Here is a 19,468-nt window from a genome sequence, read left to right as displayed (position 1 = left end):
GCAAACATTTGAGAGCTTGGGAGGAAGCACCACCTCCAGGCTCACCTCAGCAGATGACCTAGTCTGTCTGGGTTGGGGGGCCCCCCCGCAACCAAAAATTCCAGCATCCCTGCCATAGCCTTAGGATGTGGCCTCACAGCCATGGGCTCCCTGAGCAGGCAGCAGCTAGCCAAGGAGATACCACAGATCTGCTCCACCCCATCAGCAGCAGGGCCAAATGGAAGGCACACTTGTGGGGGGAGAGATGTGACACCCCCAGTTCCCATGCCTCTGCTCTAAATGCAGGTGAGCAGTGAGGTTCCTCCACCCCCAAATACTATTTGCAGACCCCGCATGCAGTGTCTATGGACTTCCCTAGGCCTACAGACCCCAGTTGGTTTAGGCAATGGGACATGGGGGCCTGTTCCCCTCTAAGTGGCCTGGCTGTAATCTGGCCCCAGGATGGGGCCAGCAGCTGGCTCTAGAGTAAGGGGGAAATGGGACATCTCTCTTCATGCAGCTACTAGACAATGAGAAGGGCAAGATAAATACGCAAAGTGGGAGAGAAGGTGAAAATGGGGCAACACATCCTGTCCTCTCCCTCCAGGGAGTTGTTTCCCCTCCCAGAGCTGGGGGTGGAACCCAGAAGTCCTGGCTCCCAATCACTAGACATCTTCTAGTATTAAACCCCTAGATTCCCCCATCCCCTGTACAAGTCCCAGAGGGATCCATGTCCCCAAAGGAGAATCCCCCCCCCCCACACACACGCTGGTCTAGCACCCCTGCCTGCCCAGCCAGCTCCCCAATCCCAACTCCCAGGCTGCGCTGGGGTGAATAACAAACCCAGGGACAGTGCAGGGTGATGAACAGATTCATGTTTATTGGTAGGTTTTAACCCCCCCATGGAGTGGGTGGAGCCAGCAGGGAAGAGGAGGAGCCAGCAGGGAAGGGGTGGAGCTACTTGAACTTGATGGACTTGACCCTGAAGTCTCCCTCCACGGAGAAGAATTCGATGGCCTCCAGCCCCAGCCTGTTGGGGAACTTGAGCTGCTGCTCCCCCGGCAGGGCCACCGTCAGCTCCTGGTCATCGAAGGAGATGCAGATCTGGGGAGGGGCCAGAGGGTGAGGGGTGGAGCCAGAGACACCTGCACCCCCCCCCCCCAGGGTTAAATACCATCCCAACCTTACACCTCCCCCCCAGCCCAGCCAGGACTGGAGACATCCCCACTAGCATTAGACTCCTCTGCTGGAGATGGGGTAGCTGCGGTCTTCCCCATACAGTGCCCTGCTCCCTTTCCCCTCATTCAGCTGATCCCAGCAAAGGGGAGCTGCGATCTTCCCCACAGTCCCCCAGAGATGGGAGAAGGCTGCCCTTAGAGAGGGATCTACCCCACCCCACAGTGCCCTGCCCATCTCACATCAGGAATGGGAGCTGTGATCATCCCCCAGACAGTGCCCTGCACCCCACCTAGGAGAGAAGGGGGCTGTGCTCTCCCCCAGAGAGGAGCTCACGATTCACCCCCCAGATCAGTCCACCCCACAGGGGTGGAGCTGGGATCTTCCCCAGGCAGTGCCCCCTCACCTTGGCATCCTGCCCCTGCTGGAAGGGGAAGTCTGGCTCCCGCTGCTCCTGCCCCCACTCCCCACCCTGCAGCGAGTTGCAGATGATGATGCAGGTGTCCCCGTGGCTCTCAAATCGGGGGTTGAAGTGAAGGGCCAGGTCCGAGCCAGCCCGACCCATGTTCAGGGCAAAGCTGGAGGGGAAAGAGACAGGCTGGGACCCCCTGCCTGGGCCAGGCAGCTTCCCTAGGGGCCAGCAGGGAATCCCACCCCAGGGCCCCCCCACAAACAGGGGCAGCCACTAGCTTTGCATTGTGGGAAGCCACCAGCCACCCCTGCCACACAGAGCATCATGGGAAATTCCCCATCACCCTCTGCTGCACTGCACCATGGGAGAATCTCCCATAATTCCCTCTGCTCAATTTATGGCACTGGTGCATTGTGGAAAGCTTCCCAGCATCCTCTGGGACAGCACTGCATCATGGAGCCCCTGCATTGCACCATGGGAATTCCCCCAGCATCCCCTGCTGTCATCCCCACAGACTCTGGATCCTGGGCAAGTCTCCCAGAATCCCCTGGGCTAAAGCCACAGCCCTGCTGCCTTGTGGGAAAGTTTCCCAGCATCCTCAGCAGCAGGGTCACCTGTGGGCATCACCTGAGATCTTCCCACAATGCACCAGCCTATGGCCCAGATTTCCCAGCATCCTCTCTGCTGCCCTCCAGCCCCTGCCCAGGGTGGAGAGGAGCATCACAGGGCCAACACCAGCCTCAGTCCCCCTGCAGCCCAGTGCCCCCAATCTGTGGGGCTCTGCCCCACTGAGCTCACCCTATGCAGGGGGCTGAGAGCCAGCCCCACAGAGAAGTAGGGTCATAGACCTCTCAGACATCAGTCCTCGTGAGACCAGCCCCCCCGCACACACACCCCATCCCCACAGTTACCCCTGAAGGGGGTCCGAGCTGAGGCAGGGGGTCCCTGGAGGATTCAGGGGGCTGAGATGATGCAGACCCAGGGGCTGAGGGGCCTGCAGGGAGATGCTGCCCCCTTGGGGGGCTGAGCCCCATCCTGGGTCCAGACATTTCCCCTACTGTGCTACTGGGGGACCCCAGCATTAACCCCAGGGATCAAGATAACCATCCCCACACCCATGGGCCCCGACTCACCTCTTGGCATCCAGCGGCACCGTCCCCTTCACTGCGATACATTCGCCAGGCTGGACCTTCAGGTGGGTCAGAACCATCCCCTGGGGGTGGGGGAGGGGAAGAGGTGAGCACCCCCCCAGGAACACACCCACCACCCCTCCCCACAGGGGGCAGGGAATGAGGCACAGGTCCCAGCCCAGCCCTAGGGCAGGGACTGGGACCTTTCCCTTCTAGGGGGCACCAGCTCCCACCTGACCCCAGGGCAAGGACCAGTTGTCTCGGGGGCTAGGAATGGGGCCTGTCCCCTCTAGGGGACACTAGATGGGGAGCAGACAAAGAACATGAATTTCACACAGATGCAGGTGACAAAGCTGTGACACCCCCCAGCCCACTACATCTGCCCCCCACCCTGACCCTCTCAGCCCTAGAAGATCCCATCACCCTCCCCCAACCTCAGGGATCTCACAGCTTCAAAGTCACCAGGTGGGACTTAACTACCAGGAAACAGACTCAGCTCCCCCATACAGATAGGGGAACAGGACTAGGGGTCAACCATCCCCCCCAAGCCCAAGGACAGAAATTAAAGATACCCCTAGTACCCAGCAACCTCCTGCTACCAGGCCTCCTACCCCACATAGCTACCAATCTGCCCCACAGCTCCCCTCCTACCCCCCAAGAACCAGCCTTAATATCCCTCTACCCCCCAACTCACACACTCCATTACAGCTACTCTAGAGACACCACAACTCCACAGCCAGCTCCAGCTACCATGAGGGCTTAGCCCAACCCTGAGCTTTAAATAGCTGGGACACCCCCCCTTGCCACCAATCAGGCATCCCAAGCCCTAAAGAACTGACCAATCAGATAGGAGAGGGGTGTGGCCAGGGACACCTTGAGCTCCAGCTGTCTGGGTGGGCTGGGCCAATCACAGCGGAGCTCATATCCCAGATAGGGAAAAGCAGAAAAGACCAACTATTAGAGAGATGGTATCTAGGGCCCGGCCCCCTTTCGTTCCCCGGCCAATCAGAAATGGAGCCTTTTGCAAACTAGTGAAGAAACTACAATTCCCAGCATTCCTAGCTCCCAACTCCCAGCCTGCCTTGGGAGCTACTTGCTTATAAAAAGGACACAAGTGTGGTTGGTTGCTTTATAATACTCTGTGTGTAATTGTGTGGCTGGAGGAGTATGTGCTCTTTGGTCTTTCTTTTGGCTGGAAAACACAGGAGAGTCCCCTGACCTGGTAAGCGGTTAAACAGGGACTAGGATTTGGGGCGTTAGAGGGGGTCCTTATAGCCTTGTTCCTGTTATTTAACCCTTGGAACTTTTAGTTTTTTCCTAGGAATGGTTTAACTTTCCAATGTGTCTCAATGAGTGTCTTTAATAACCTGTGGAACCTACTGCTGTAGGATAAACATGTCTGGGGAGTGCTCTAACAGAGGGATTGCTGCAGACAGGTGTATTATGGTAGGGCTTACGGCTAGGACTCCTGAGTTCTCTCCTCCCCTCTGGGAGGGGAGTGGGGTCTAGTGGTTAGAGCAGGGAGGGCTGGGAGCCAGGACTCCTGGGTTCTCTCCCCAGCTCTGGGAAGGGAATGGGGGGGCTAGTGGGTTAGAGGAGGGTGCACGTGGGGGTCAGGACTCCTGGGTTCTCTTCCCATCTCAGCTTGCAGAACTTGATGCGCTGTGCAGAGACAGTCCATGGCCTAAGTTGCTGTTAATCTAGGTAAATCCCCTGGTTAAAGGGGGGCTGATCCCTAGGGTGTGGGGGAGGATCTGACCCCTGGTTTCAGGCTAAGTGGCAAACAAGAGTGTATGGGAATAAGGGGGAAAGTTCTGGGGTTCTGGCTGAGCACGAACAGCCTGGAGTGGAGGGGCAGTATCTGAACATGGGTATGTCTACGCGGCAATGAAAGCGCCTGGGTCAGCTGTCGGGGGCTTGGGCTAGTGGCTATAAAATTGCAGTGTAGATGTTCTGCCTTGTGCTAGACCTGGGCTCAAACCCTGCGGGGTGGGCCTGTCTCTAGCCCGAGCCCTAATGTCTACACACACGTAGCTCCGAGCCCAAGCGAATCGACCCGGGCACTCCAATTTGGTGCAGTGGGTTGGCACTGCAGTGTAGACGTAACCCTTAGTGACCTTGGAGAAACTCTACCTAGGAGAGGAGCCAGTAGCTTTCTTCCATGTAGCTGGAGCAGGACTTTATCCCCCAGCAGTATGGGAGGGGCAGGGGCAGGGAGCAAAATGGGCTGGGAATTTGCCCCCCAAAAGTTAGTCGAAACTGAAACTTTCTGCCAGGAGGGGGCAGGGTCACAGACAGCTTTGTTTGGAAGATTCCTTGGGCTGATAGAATTTTTGGTCAAAATAAGGGGGTGGGTCCATACCGGGTGCCTTTCTGGTTTTAGACAGAGGACTCGGAAAGGGATCACCTCAGTATTAAGGGCAGAATAGCGAATTTTTCATGACATCTCAAATGTTTCTGGGATGGGAAAACCATTTCAATCCCACCCCTAGTCACCAGGTTCTGACCCCTGTTCCTGAGCCACTTGGAAGTCTCAAGGGTGGTGACTTAAAGACCACACAGTGGTGCCTTCCCTTGGGAGATCTTAAACAGCCACCTTTGTCAAATATCTTCCCTCCCCCTCTGTGCCTCCATTTCTCCATCTGTAAAATGGGACATTTATCAAGTCAGTGGAAGGCCCAGGGATAGAACCCAGGAGTCCTGGCTCCCAGCCCCCATCCCTTCCCAGAGCTGGGGGTAGAAACCAGGAGTCCTGGCTCCCAGCCCCCACCCACTCTCACACCCACCAGACTCCTCTAAGTGGAGACCATAAATGATGTTGAACTCAGCAGAACTCATGTCACAAGATGTTTGACTCCATTCCCAGTTTATTTCAACTAGGTCTATTAACCAAACTAGGCTGAGACCAAATGAAAACTCATCTCACTTGTGACAGGGGAAGGGTGTGAACCCAGGTCTCCAGAGAACTAACCCCAAATTTCCTTCCTTTGTAGATTGTATTAGTCTCCTGTGATCAAGTCCCAGAGCATGACCCATGGGTGGGTGTGTGGTTAAATCCACCCTCCCAGAACCCCTGAGCCTCGAGCGGCTTCTCCAGGTCCGGAGACGTCTGGAGTCCCGGAAGCGGCTGACCGAGGAGCTCAAGGCCTGTTTCAATCTAGCGCTGAGCGAGTTCTCCCAGGAGCCGCTGTGTGTCCAGCAGAACGCCAGGATGACCATCCAAAGCGAGACCACGGTGCTGGTCTTCGTGTCCGGCACACAGGAGAATGAAATATCCATCTTCCATGTGGATGGGCAAGTCCAGTACAACATCAAGATGCCCCGGTGGGACACTTGCGTGGCCAGAGTCTTCAGCAGGAACATCGTGAAGACCGTGGCAGAGATGGTCAACTACATCCCGGCTGGGCCGCTCTTGGAGATGGTGAAAAAGATGTATTAACTACGGGGCAGGGGGTTAGATCTTCGACAAGCCAAGTACAATGAACAAAAGAGGTTAATTGTGGAAGAGACTCAAGCAAACATCCCAGATTCCCCTTCCTCCCAGATAGCGGAAACCATTGTTGCTCCATTGTGGAAGACGTTCATGGGCGAGAGATACTGGGTATAATTCTAAGGAGTCTTGGGGGTACAGGCAATGACCCGGATTCTGCTCCGAGCTTTGCTGGTGTGGGTGGAGTTTGACCTTCTCAGTGAGTGAACCAGAGCGACTCTCAAGTTGATGTGACTTAAGGATTGCTTCCACTGACGCTGGTGGGACTTGCTCTGGATTCGTGCTGGGGTTCTAGGTCAGGATTCAGCCCTAACCTCAAGTGGTGCCTTTTCAGGACTGGATTCTGACCTTGTTTCCACAAAAATGGGGTTAATCCTGATTTACACCAGTCTAGTCATCTCTGTAGCCCTCCAGCAACCTCTGTCTTAGCCGCTATCTTCCATCTCTTTGGGATGGAGTCTGGTAGCTGTAAGTGCTTCCCTGGGTGGACATTGGACATACCCCAAATGAGCATCTATTTCTGCTGCAATGGATCTTAACCCCATGTAAACTTGCTTTTTGGTTTTAGCATTCGCCAGGCTACCTGGGTGTCAGTCAGGGCCCTCGAATAAAGCTTGAATATCTGTCAACTTGATGTGGATTTGGTGTGTCTTTCCATTGGTGGGGTCTTCCCGGTGGTGGGCTGAGACAGGGTCCCCAGCGGGTGTGAATGGGCCGTAGCTCTGCTGGTGTGACTCCTAGTATTGGAGATCTCCAACATCCCAAGAGGGAACTAACCCGGGAGTTGAACCTTTGCCCCTGGAGATCCACACGGCGTTCTCTGAGGTGGCGCCTGGACTCCCATTAATAAATGGCCCGATAGTCCCTGCTGCTGGTGTCTCTGGGTTCACTCATGGAGTGGGGGATCCCTACATTTCTGCAGATGGTGGGATCTGGGGGATCCCCAAATTGGACCCATCCCCCTTTCTGGTTCTCCCACCCCCACAGATGCCTCTATCTCCCCACCTCCTCTCTTCCCTAACCTTACATGGCCCACAGGCAGCAGTGTTCCCAGCCCCCTACTTCCATCCCTGGCTCAAGAACATCTAGGGCACAAAACTACTGTGATAAGGGACAAGTGTCCCAGGATCTGCTGTTCTGCAGTTAGAGCAGTGTGGGTGGGGCTGGGAGCCAGGACTCCTCGGTTCTCCCTCCAGCTCTGGGAAAGGAGGAGGGGCTGGGAGCCAGGACTCCTCAGTTCTCTCACCAGCTCTGGGAGGGGAGTGGGGGCTGGTGGGTTAGAGCAGGAGGGGCTGGGAGCCAGGACTCCTGGGTTCTCTCCTGGCTCTGGGAGGACAATGGGGTTAGTAGAGTGGGACAGGGAGAGGCTAGGAGCCAAGCCCCATGTGGTCCAGTGGTTACTACAGAGAGAGGCCCACCACTACCCCCTTTCTTTGAGGTCAGTTTGGCTGGATCCAGGAGGGGCCCCACTGGAGCTATGGGGCCAGGGGGAGCTGGGACTGGGCTAGCAGGGGGTGCAGGGGTCTGTTTGCATGGGAAACAGCAGGACTCACCCACTTGCCAGGGCAGGGATGGGGCAGGGGCTGAAACACAGGGAGCCCCATAGAAAGTGTCCCCTCCCTTCCCCATGAAGTGGGCACTGGACAGCCAGGGGCTCAGACCTCCCAGCAGCCCCTTAGCACAGGGCCCTGTGCAGACACCACTCACCCAGCAGCTGCCTGGCAGGGCCCTGTGGGAGGCCGCTCCCTGCCTGCCCCCTCCTGCCCTTAGCATGGAGAGCCTGCCCCACCAGCTGCCCCCAAACCACATCCAGGAACCAGCTCTACCCATGTGAGCTTCACCCTGTCCTCATGTCCTGCCCTGACCCACAGAAGCAGGACCTGCTGCTGCCTGAGGTGGGTGAAGGATGCTGGTGGGCCACCCTGGCCTCCTGCTGGTGCCATGGGGCTAGCAGCTCCTCTGCAGAGCTGTGGGCACTGGTGCATCCCCAAGCCCCAGCCCCTTCTGTGGCACAGGGAGAACCTGGCACACCCCAGCCCCAGGATCACCTTGCCAGCCTCCTCTGAGAGAGCCAATAGGGCCCCCCAGGAGGTGGGGGAGATCTGGGAGCATGAGGTCTATTTCCAGTCCCTGGCATGGTCCTGCCTCAGGGCAGAGCATGGGGGGGGGGGTCTCTGCTCTGTCCCCCCCTTCACTACAAGCCCCAAGCTCACCCCCACACATTTTCTCTTCCCTTGTCCCCACTGCTCAGCTGAAGCCTGGGCTCAGTAGCTCCTCCCCCTTAGCTGAGGGGGCAGGCCCCCCACACCACCCACCCCCAGGGCTTTCAAACAGCCCCTGGACTCTGCAAAGATGGTCAGGCTGAGGGTGAGACCAGCCAGCCATGGGCCCAATGGACAAACACCAGACAGAGCGAGCAGGCTGGGGCCAGCGAACAGCTGCAGGGCCAGGTCCTGAGATGGGTTATGGGCAGAACCCAGGAGTCCTGGCTCCCAGCCCCCCGCTCTAACCACTAGCCCCCACTCCCCTCCCAGAGGTGGTATAGAACCCAGGAGTCCTGGCTCTCAGCCCCCACCCCCGCTCTAGCCCACCAGACCCCACTTTCACAGATGAGAGCCTAATCTTCCTCAATTTATTTTTGAAAAGAGACAAAATACTTCTGAATTTTTTCTGAGTTTTATGTGTGTTTTTTCTGAGAAGGAAATATTAATTTAAACAACGCACCAAAGGCAACTAAAATCAGACTTGGTAAGAGGGAAGCAGGGATGGGGGGGACTCAGACCAGTCCAAGGGGACCCCAAAAAAAATCAAACCAAGGTGGCCCTGTCCCAGGGAGAAACAGGAGAGGGAAAGGGGCTGGCTTAGGAGATGGGGACCCAGGCGTTCGGGTGGAGGATCAGCGGATGGTTTTGACAGGGCTCTTGAAGTTGCTGGCGGCCTGCAGCTGCAGCTGATATGCCATGGGGTGGATCTTAAAGCCGTAGAGCCTACCAAAAGGAGAGGAAAGGGTTAACATTTGGGAGTGAGTGGTGGGGGTTACAGAAGCCCCAGCCATGCCCACAAGCCCCCCACAGGCACTAGGGATTTCCATGAAGCAGGTGTTTGTGGGGACATCAGTAGGTTCCAGAGTGAACACTCATCTGTAGGAGGAAGAAGAACCGGAACTGGAGTGTTTGTGCACACCGGCATGGACTCTAGCTGCAGCCCTGGTTTCTGCATGGGAGAAGGCAGACACGGAACCAGATTCCCATATGCCCCCTGGAACGGAGTCCAGCTGCAGCCACAACGGGAGACGGGGGAGAAAACCGGAGCCAGATCCAGGTGCCCAGCTGGAATGGACTCTGGGCACTGCCCCATGTGGGGCAGGAGGGAGGGGCCAGGTCCCCAGGGGGATGGATGGAAGACCTGGATGGGTCCACTGGAATGGGCTGCCAGATACAGCTCTCCAGGGGAGATGGAAGAGCTGGAGGCGGATCCAGAGTCCATTAGCCTGCGGGGGGAGGGAAGAAGTGGAGCTGGCTCCCCCAGAACAGACTTGGGCTCCAGCTCATCAGGAAGGGGTCAAAACGCGGAGCTGGATTCACTGCCCCGCCGGAACCGGACTCCGCTCCGGCCAATGGCAGCAGCTCACCTGGGGACGAACTGATTGGCTGGCCGCTTGGGCCTGTACTCGGGGTGCACCATGAAGAGCATGTGGGGGAAGCCAGTCCCGAAGTAGGCGCCGTCCGTGTGGTGGTGGCGGGAGGACTTGGGGGTGTAGACGTCCATGCACTTGGGGCAGTAGAGCTTCACCATGGCCTCGCCGGGGATGTCAGACAGGCCTGGGGGCAGAGAGAGGTGGGAGAACCCAAAAGTCCTGCTTCGCAGCCCCCTTCCCACCCCCACCCCCATCTCCCAGCTCTAACAATGAGACCCCACTCCCCTCCCAAAACAGAGAGAGAAATCAGGAGTCCTGGATCCCAGCCCCCACCCCTGCTCTAACCACTAGGCGCCACTCCCCTCCTGCACTTACCAATGGGCAGCATGGGCTGGTTTTCACAATAGACACGAGGACAGTAGCCGAAGTCTCCCTGCTGGTACTTCTCAAGCTGGGAAGGAGAGAGAAAGGATGAGACCCCAGGCTGGGAATGGGACTTCCCTCCTCTAGGGAGAGCCAGCTCTCACCTGGCCCCAGGGCAGGGACTGGCTGGCTCAGGGGGGGCAGGGAATGGGGCAGAGGTCTGTCCCCTCTAGGGGGCGCCGGCTCCCATCTAGCCCCAGGGCAGGGACTGGCTGGCTCAGGGGGACATGAATGGGGCAGGGGCCTGTCCCCACTAGGGGGCGCCAGCTCCCATCCTGCCCCAGGCAGGGAACTAGCTGGCTCAGGGGTGCAGGGGGCTGCCACTCACCATCTGGGCGATGCCGCGGTTGGTGAGGATGTACCGGGCGTGGATCAGCCCGTACAGCATCTCCGCCGCCTGTTCGATCAGGTCGCTCTGGTTGGGGTTGTCCTCCAGCTCCTCATCTGCAAGGAAAGGGGCTGCGTGTGAGATACAGGAGGAGGGGACCCCACAGAGCTAGGGGGCAGGGAATGCCAGGCACTCGGGGTCACCCCCCACCTGACGGGATCACTGGGGCCAGGGCGACTGTACAGTCTGAGCTCCTACCACAGACCATAACAACTGCCGGGAATTAATTCCTCCGGCCGATCGGAGAGAAAAACCAGCCCCTCTGGATTTAACATCGCCAGCGACCGTACATCCACCCCGACCCTTCGCAAACTGTGCTGCTGCTTAACTCTCCTCAGTGCTAACAACGCGCACCTTACTTTCCCCTGAATTCATCTAGCATCCATCCGCCCCCGCCCATGGGGTCCCCGTCTCCTAGATCAGAGAGCCCACTGCCAAATCTACTCTCCGCGGGGTCACATCCAGACAGGATCAAGTCACCTCTTCCCCTTCCCTCTGCGAAGCAGAGCGGGGCTGGGATCCCGCAGGACCCGCTGCCATAACAGCAGGAGCGGCATAAATGGACTTAATTGCAGGAGGACTGGATGGACAAAAATACGAGACCGTGGAAATTTGCAGGCAAACAAAAACGCACATTTAGCTATTTAGGTTGTGCCTCTTTTTAAGATTTATTTCGATCACACACACTAGCGTGGGGGCAGTTTTCCTGGTAAATGTTTCTCAAAAAACCATAATAATCCCGACATATAAATAACTTGAATCGCACATTTCAACAGTCTAAAAACAGTGCTAAAGTGGTGTTAAAAACTTACTTTTTATAAGCATTAAAAAAAAATGTGCTTACGGCAAAAATGTGGCGCAGTTTGGTTTGACACGCTCTGCGATCTACACACGACAATAGTTTGTCATAAACAGAATTTCAGCAGCGTAAAGCAAGTGTGATTTTTTTTTTAACTAACGGTTTGAACATTTAATTAAAGTTTTTAACATTTAAATTTAAGTGACGGATAGAAAGATTTCAGGTCTGTTATAACAAGAGTTAAATTTTTTTCTGTTTTTTTTAACATGACAATCACAATTTATTTTATTCTTTTAGAGGTAAAAATTGTGTTTGAATATATATATTAAATGACCGTGGGGTTTTTTGGTTTTGGTAGCAAGGGGGAAATCTGTCTCGCCTGCAGGATTTGCGGGATCTAAGGTTTTTCCAGGTGGAACTGGGATAAAAAGGCAAGAACCAATGCGGGAGCAGGTGGGAGTGGGTATTGCAAGTCAGGGTGAGATTAAAAAAATATTCCTGCGGGGGGCTTTAAAGCTCAGAGTTAGCTCCTGGAATCTCTGTTTTCCAGTCCTTCATGCACTCTCATGGCTCTTCGCCGGCCCCTGGCCAATCGATCACCCTCCTGCAATTGTGGCCACCAGAACCAGACCCAGGATCCTAGCAGCAGTCGTTACCAGAGGGACAAGAACCTCGTGATTCTTCTGTTTGTATCTGGCATAAATTCATTCCAGAGAGCATAATGAACCACAGGCACAAGATCTAGGGTCACGGGAGATTCTCCATCGCCAGCCACTCTGCAGTCAAGACGGGCTGTTTTTCTAACAGATCGGGGCTAGGAATCATTGCGTGATTCGGGAGGGCAGGTGAGCTGAGCACCGTGGTCCCTTTGAGCCCTGCAGTCATTGAATCGACGACTCTCCTGCCCTTCAAATCTTTTTATTTTTTTATTTTTTGAATATATGGAGCTATACCATCTCCTAGAACTGGAAGGGACCTTGAAAGGCCATTGAGTCCAGCCCCTTGCCTTCACTAGCTGCCCCAAGTACTGATTTTTGCCCCAGATCCCTAAGTGGCCCCCTCAAGGGCTGAACTCACACCCCTGGGTTTAGCAGGCCAATGCTCAAACCACTCAGCTATCCCGTACGAAACTCCATCCCAGCCTCACATTCACCCGCGTTGTGCAGGGAGCTTCCGTTCAGCTGATTCTCCCCCGGGACCCCCGTTGGCCGGCGGTCTTTATTCCTGGTCGTACTGGCTTTTATATGGCCATATTCCAATGGAAGGAAGAGGCGGGAGAGGGTGGCCCCCAGTCCCAGCGATTCGGGCAATGGACATCCCTGAGCCCAGCCTGTCGCATGGCTGAGACACCCAGGCCGCTTTCACACAACTGGCCAGGTGCGAGTGCAGCCACTGCCCCGTGAAGGGGTCATGATGAGCCCTCCATTGTGCTTGCCCCCAGTGTGACAGGCACAAGCTGGGGCTCCTTGTGCACACATGAAGTGGCAGCTACACACAAGTCAGACCCTTGTTGTCGTGCAAAGGGCAGGCACATACAATTCAGGGCCTCACAGTTGTGCAAGAGGGGACAAGGGGCTCAGAGTCAGGTATGCCATGTGTAAACAACCATGTAATGGACCCCTACACACCCCTCCTCCACACTTGTGCAAGACACGCACAGTCGCTGTGCAACACTCACACCCATCCTTCACACTTGTGCGAGACACACAACTCTGCGATAAACATACAATCCTGTCCTCCATGGTGGTGCGACACACACATGCAATACACCCCCCCGTCCTCCATGCTTGTGCAAGAATGCACACACACACACTCTTCCACACACACAAACATGCCACACGCAGCCTGACCCGTCAGTTGTACGAAGGGCAGTTGCCAAGCGTGCCAGGCTCAGGCCTGGCCCATTCGGTAGGGTGGGGGGCAGTGGCAGGGCCCCTGCCCACAAGGAAGGCGACAAAGACCACATACAAAGCGAGCAGGGAGCTGATGGGGCCAGAGGGCTCAGACGGGGACCCCTCCCCCTGCCAGCCCTGGGACCCCCCGGCACCTGGCTCCAAGTCGAGGATCATGTCGAGCGCCTGGCGATAATGGGGGACCTGCTCATTCAGCCCCGTCAGGTTAAACTTGTCCTGGATGTAATCCTCATCCACCTAGGGGGAGAGAGCCGGGCTGAGAACCCAAGAGTCCGGGTGCACCGCCCTCCCCGCCCCCCCGGCCACTAGACTCCCCTTCCACAGTCAGGAGAGAACCCAGGAGTCCTGGCTCCCAGCCCTCTCCTCTCCCAGGGCTGGGGACAGAACCCAGGAGTCCTGGCTCCCAGCCCCCTCCTCTCCCAGGGCCGGGGACAGAACCCAGGAGTCCTGGCTCCCAGCCCCCTCCTCTCCCAGGGCCGGGGACAGAACCCAGGAGTCTTGGCTCCCAGCCCCCTCCTCTCCCAGGGCGGGGACAGAACCCAGGAGTCCTGGCTCCCAGCCCCCTCCTCTCCCAGGACTGGGGACAGAACCAAGGAGTCCTGGCTCCCAGCCCCCTCCTCTCCCAGGACTGGGGACAGAACCAAGGAGTCCTGGCTCCCAGCCCCGCCGCTCACCTCACAGAAGAATTCATTTCCACGCAGGCCACAGAACCAGGAAATCCAGGACACTTCCTCGGAGCTGCTCATCTTCCCGTCCTCTGCAGAGAGAGGCACCATCAGCCCAGCCTGCGCCAAAGCCCTGCTCACTTGTGTGATGAGCGTGGGGGGTGGGAGCCCAGCCTGCAGCCCCACAAGCCAACACTCACGCAAGCTCCCAGCACAGACAGTACAATGTCTCCCAGCCGTGCTGCGATGAACCCCCTCTGGGGTGGGGCAGGGGGCTAGTTATACAGGAACCCCTCGCCCAGCACTAAGATGCGGCTAGCTCTGAGGTGGGGCACAAGAGGAGTCAGTTTATGGGGAACCCTTGCCTGGTGCCAAGACACAGCTGGTTCTGGGGTGGGCCAGTTATACAGGGACCCCTTGGCTCTTACGGAGATGCAGCTGGCCCTGGGGAAGGGAAGGGGGTTGGTTATACAGGGACCCCTTACCCGGCGCTGAGATGCAGCTGGCTCTGTGGTGGGGCACAGGGGTCAATTACACACCTCTCTCTGACCCCCTGGATCAAAAGAGGAAATTACCACTGGCCCAGGAACGAGGGGGCAGCCCTGCCTCTTTCACCCTCAGGCTGGGGTTCCCCATTCCCAGCCACACGGGGGGGGGCTCCCTGAACCATCCACCCGTGGACAAGGGGGTCCCCCTGGCTGTGCAGCAGAGTGAACCCCAGCCCCCTCCATGACCCTCCCCCCACCTTCTGCATTGCACTGGGGGAGGGGGGAATCACGGCACTGGGGGTAAGTGACCCCACCCCTCCCCCTCCAGAGATGGGGGGGTGAACGGCCCTCCCCCCGGTGCACCTCCCCCACTGCACGGGGGGTTCAGGGGTAAATTCCCCCCGCGGTGCATTGGGTGCAAACCCCCCTCCCCCACTGGAGGGTCAGCTCCCTCCCCCCCGGGCATTAGGGGCAGATTCTCCCCTCCCCCCCCGCCCCCTTTGCACGGGGGGTTCAGGGGTAAATCCCCCCCGCGGTGCACTGGGTGCAAACCCCCCTCCCCCACTGGAGAGTCAGCTCCCTCCTCCCCGGGCATTAGGGGCAGATCCTCCCCTCCCCCCGCCCCCACTGCACGGGGGGTTCAGGAGTAAATCCCCCCCGCGGTGCACTGGGTGCAAACCCCCCTCCCCCAATGGAGGGTCAGCTCCCTCCCTCCCTCCCCCCCTTAGGGGCAGATCCTCCCCTCCCCCCGCCCCCACTGCACGGGGGGTTCAGGGGTAAATCCCCCCCGCGGTGCATTGGGTGCAAACCCCCCTCCCCCACTGGAAGGTCAGCTCCCTCCCCCCCAGGCATTAGGGGCAGATCCTCCCCTCCCCCCGCCCCCTTTGCACGGGGGGGCCGCGCCCCACTCACCCCCGGGGTCTCAGCTCCCGTTCAGCAGCAGCAAGCGGTGCCCAACGCGCACAGGCCCCGGCCGCCCCGCTTGTCCCCCAGCGCGCAGACGAGCCGGCGCGCGGGGCATCACGGGGGATGTAGTTTTACAGCCGGAGGGGCCCCATAGGAGAAGACGGGAGCAGGGCCACCCGGGAACTGCCGCTCCCACAATGCAAAGCGGGAAGACACGTGGCAGGGAAGGAATGATGGGAGACCGCGGGGCATGGCGGGAGATGTAGTTCTCCAGCGACCCTAGGTTCCTTTGGATGACTGGGCAGCGGGGCTCCGCGGAACTACATCCCCGGGCGCGGGGCAAATGGGGGAGCCCGGGTGCGGGGGCGGTGCCGCAAGGCAGCATGGGACTGGTAGTCCACAGGTTGCATCGGCCTCGTACAGTTCCATGGGCAGCTGGGTCCCCGAGAACTACACCGCTCCCCATTGCAGGTAGGGGGTATGAGTGACGCGGTGGTGTGCCGCAAGGCATGATGGGAGTTGTAGTGCCTGCGCTCCCTGAGCTCCGTTAGTTTGAATGGGGCTTTGGACTCAAACTACAACCGCCATGATACAAAGTGTGCGGGAGGGGGGGCACCATCAGGTGATGTAGCCGCAAGGCACCATGGGAATTGTAGTCCTGTAGCTGCCTGTGAATGGGGTTTGGACACTGTGAAACTACAGAGCTCAGAGGAGGGGCAGGGAAGGGGGGGACCCTGGGGAAGGGGCGTGGAGCATCATGGGAGGTGTCCTACTGAGGCTCATAGGAACAGGAGACCAGAGAACTAGAGACAGAGACGTGGGGGGAGGGGAGCCCGGACTCAGGGGTTCTGTCCTGGCACTGGGTCAGAGCAGGGTGGGACGGGGAGCCATCCGAAATGGGCGTGGCCTAATCAAAGAGGGGCGTGGCCTCTCAAAGGCATGCACATAAGGGTGTGTCTTCTACTGGGGTGCGTGGGCCTGTCCGAAGAGGCGTGGCCTGCACCCCATAGGGGCGTGGTCGCCACGACTAGTGGGCGTGGCCTCCTGAACCCCTCGCCTTAGTTTACCGTCTCTGACGCTGCTGCTGCTCCGCCGGTTGCTGGCTCGGCTGTACTCCATGGCGCCCGTTAGGCTCATCCGCCGCCAGGATGTTAATTAGCACCCAGCATCTCCTATTGTCCCCTAACTACTCCCCTAAAGATGACTGCTGAGTATGTTAATTAGACCGTAATGCCTAGGCACATTTCGATCACATGTCGGGTTAGGGTGAGGTACATAACGCTGAGTCACTGCAGTGATAGTTGGGTGCCATCACGTAGTTACTGCCAGGAAATATTTTTAATTTTTTTAGTTAATTTTCTCATTGAACGGAGAAAAATGACGCTATTTGGGGGAGGAGATTTAAGTAAAAGGCCTGCTGGGAAATATGCAAATTAGGCAAACGGTCGCCGCGACTGGAGTTCAGGCGCCTCGCGCTGCCAGGCAGTGGCTGTTAGGAGGCTTAAGAGGGGTGGTTGGGAGCGGTATGTGCGCATGCGCCTGATTTCAGTTTCGGTTCCCTCCCCAGTAGAGGGCACGTGCGCCCATTCCCTCGGTTTCTCTGCGTTCCAGACACTGCGTCTAGACACTGACAGGGCTTATTCCTGAGTGCGCATGCGCAAAATCTGCTTCCCCCCGCTGCGCCGTGCGCATGGGCAGTCACCGCTTCGGGGGGCGTTTAATACGCATGCGTGCCGATCGCTATTCGTTGTCCAGAGTAACTAGCCCGAAGGAGGACGCGTCCGAGCCTCCTTCCCTATTGAGCATGCGCATCCAAATCCCGCGCAGCTTCCCGGTCCCCATTGCGCATGTCTGGAGCAGAACCCGGCGGTTGCTCGCTGCTCTCCGACCGGCGTCGGCCCGCACGCGCCACTGCCGCGGCGGCCTCTAACGCGCGTGCGCCTCCAGCGCCCCGGCGCCTTCTAATGCGCATGCGTCACCTCTTCGCCTGGGTGGTGGCGCGCTGCTCCGGCCTCCGGCGTCTCTATGGTGAGGGGCCCCGGAGGCTTCTGGGTGAAGGCCAAGGGGAGAGGGAGTTGGGCCAATGCCAAGGCCGGGTTCCAGCCCCACCCCCCAGGGCCAGGCCCCGCCCCCAGGGTCACAGCGCCTCTCCCTGCCTTCCCTCAGTTAGCCCCGCCCCCAACCTAGCCCCGCCCCCCCAGGGCCTAGGCCCCGCCCCCAGGGTCACGGCCCCGCCCCCCAGGACCCCAGCCCTGCCCCTGGGGACCTAACCCTGCCCCCCCGGGCCTAGCCCCACCCCTCAGCGTCCCAGCCCTTCCCCCTGCCCCCTAGGGCCCCACCCCACTCCTCCCCCTCACCACCAGGGCCCCGGACCAGAGCCCAGGGACCGAGCCCTGCCCCCCTCCCTGCCCTCTCCTATGGCCCTAACTTAGCCCCCAGGGACCTAGCTCCAGCTCCATCCCCTAGGGCCCCTGCCCCACCCCCACCCCTGTAAAGACATAGCCCTGACCCCCAGAGACCCCTGCCCCCCACCCTTCCCCCAGGGACCTGGGCCATCTCCCACCCCCCAAGAGCCAGACCTGCCCCCACGCCCATGGCCCTGTCCTCTGTTCCCCCAAGGACGCTAGTGCCCCCTATGAGGCTCACCACTCAGTGCCCTTCATTTGCTGACTTTGTTCCTGCCCCCAACAGGTTGATCCCACCCAGTGACCCACCTCCATCCCCCGTCTCCACCACCCACCATGAACCACGGCCCCCAGCTCATCACCTTCACCCGTGCCCGGGAGCAATCGGACTGCTGGAAGGATGGGCACCTCCGGAAACAGGTCGGCTCCCCTGCCAACCGCCGGGAAAAGGAGGGGGACGGGGAGGGCGAGGAAGCCCGGAGCTTCTACGAGAGTCTCCTGACCTCGAGCGAGAGCTCCAGCCTCCCACGGAAACGCAAGGCTCCAGTGAGGCGCCCCAGGGTGCTTGAGCCACCCATCCCCCAGCCAGGGCAGACGGACCCTCGTAGGGGGAACCTCCTGCTGAGATCGGCCCAGGAAGGTGACATGGGAACCCTGCGGCGGCTGCTGGAGAAGGAGGGGTGTGATGTGAACTACCGGGACCGTTACTACTGGACGGCGGTGATGTGTGCTGCTTACGCAGGCCAGGGGGAAGCTGTGAGGTACCTGCTGACCCGGGGAGCCGCATGGGTGGGAGTGTGCGAGTCGCAGGGGCGGGACGCAGTGGATCTAGCCGAGGAAGCCGGGCACCAGGACGTGGTGAGGATCCTTCAGGAGCGTGAAACAGCTCAGCCAGAGGAGAGGATGGCCAGGTGAGTCTTCTGTTCCCCTGCCCTGCACCCAGCTAGTCTCCCCACCCTGGGCTGGATCGCAGCCAGCACCCTCTAGAGAGGAAAGACCCCATGTCTCATTCCCCTCATGCCTGAACCAGCCAGTTCCCCCAGCTTGGGACTGGATAGGAACCAGCGACCCCTAAAGGGGAAAAGCAGCATATCCCATTCCCCACCTCCCTTAGTCAACCGATATGCTCATCCTGGAGACCACTGACCTCATTGTCTCCCCAGTAGAAGGACTCCAGCGGAGAGGAAATACTGCACCGTGTGCCAGACACATTACAGCGAAGACAGCGTGGAGCTCCACGAACGCTCCACAGCCCACCTCTTCAACCGGCGCGACCCGCTCCCTCCAACTCGCTACCACATCCCCGAGAGCAACGTCGGCTTCCAGCTCATGGTCAAGGGGGGCTGGGACTGCGAGGCCGGGCTGGGGCCTGAGGGCACCGGCCGTAAATTCCCCGTCCAGACCGTCCTCAAGAGGGACCAGAAGGGCCTGGGTTTCCATAGTGATCTCCGGCCCAAGGTCACCCACTTCAACGCCAATGACCCCAGTGCCGTGGCGCGGCCCAAGGAGCAGCAGCCTAGGATGGAACGGGCAGCTACAGTGGGGAAGAGAGAGGCCCGTCGCAGAGAGGCCAAAGCAAAGGCCTGGGAGCGTGACCTCCGCACCTATATGAACCTTGACCTTTGAACTCTTGGGATCAACAGCCCCTATTGTTCAG

At 58.7% G+C, this 19,468-nt stretch overlaps 3 protein-coding genes across 7 annotated transcripts; 1 reads left to right on the top strand and 2 right to left on the bottom strand.

The window, feature by feature from the left end:
- Positions 1-852: 852 nt before the first annotated feature.
- LOC127032413 (16 kDa beta-galactoside-binding lectin-like) lies at positions 853-3,601 on the bottom strand. Of its 3 annotated transcripts, none has more exons than XM_050919685.1 (4): positions 3,537-3,601; positions 2,701-2,780; positions 1,562-1,733; positions 853-1,083 (listed from the first exon to the last, which is right to left on the bottom strand). In XM_050919685.1, the coding sequence occupies exons 2-4, from the start codon at positions 2,775-2,777 to the stop codon at positions 937-939; spliced, it is 396 nt and encodes a 131-aa protein (XP_050775642.1). In that variant the 5' UTR covers positions 2,778-2,780; positions 3,537-3,601; the 3' UTR covers positions 853-936. The 3 variants fall into 3 exon arrangements, with proteins under 3 accessions (XP_050775642.1, XP_050775640.1, XP_050775641.1); XM_050919683.1 differs by lacking the exon at positions 3,537-3,601 and adding an exon at positions 3,392-3,456; XM_050919684.1 differs by lacking the exon at positions 3,537-3,601 and adding an exon at positions 3,404-3,436.
- Positions 3,602-8,844: 5,243 nt separating this feature from the next.
- On the bottom strand, positions 8,845-16,606 carry CSNK2B (casein kinase 2 beta). Of its 2 annotated transcripts, none has more exons than XM_050919663.1 (7): positions 16,474-16,606; positions 14,022-14,104; positions 13,482-13,584; positions 10,576-10,691; positions 10,200-10,275; positions 9,819-10,008; positions 8,845-9,174 (listed from the first exon to the last, which is right to left on the bottom strand). In XM_050919663.1, the coding sequence occupies exons 1-7, from the start codon at positions 16,541-16,543 to the stop codon at positions 9,084-9,086; spliced, it is 729 nt and encodes a 242-aa protein (XP_050775620.1). In that variant the 5' UTR covers positions 16,544-16,606; the 3' UTR covers positions 8,845-9,083. The 2 variants fall into 2 exon arrangements, with proteins under 2 accessions (XP_050775620.1, XP_050775621.1); XM_050919664.1 differs by lacking the exon at positions 16,474-16,606 and adding an exon at positions 15,413-15,527.
- Positions 16,607-17,141: 535 nt separating this feature from the next.
- On the top strand, positions 17,142-19,465 carry GPANK1 (G-patch domain and ankyrin repeats 1). Of its 2 annotated transcripts, none has more exons than XM_050919646.1 (3): positions 17,142-17,434; positions 18,098-18,722; positions 18,975-19,465. In XM_050919646.1, exons 2-3 carry the CDS (start codon positions 18,148-18,150, stop codon positions 19,435-19,437), a joined length of 1,038 nt encoding a protein of 345 aa, XP_050775603.1. In that variant the 5' UTR covers positions 17,142-17,434; positions 18,098-18,147; the 3' UTR covers positions 19,438-19,465. The 2 variants fall into 2 exon arrangements, with proteins under 2 accessions (XP_050775603.1, XP_050775604.1); XM_050919647.1 differs by having other exon boundaries at positions 17,143-17,434; positions 18,978-19,465.
- The last annotated feature ends 3 nt before the right edge of the window (positions 19,466-19,468 follow it).

Source organism: Gopherus flavomarginatus, chromosome 12, assembly GCF_025201925.1.
Source record: "Gopherus flavomarginatus isolate rGopFla2 chromosome 12, rGopFla2.mat.asm, whole genome shotgun sequence".
Classification (NCBI taxonomy): Eukaryota; Metazoa; Chordata; order Testudines; family Testudinidae; genus Gopherus; species Gopherus flavomarginatus.
The sequence above is the reverse complement of the archived record's forward strand: the minus strand, read 5'-3'. Positions and strand labels throughout refer to the sequence as shown.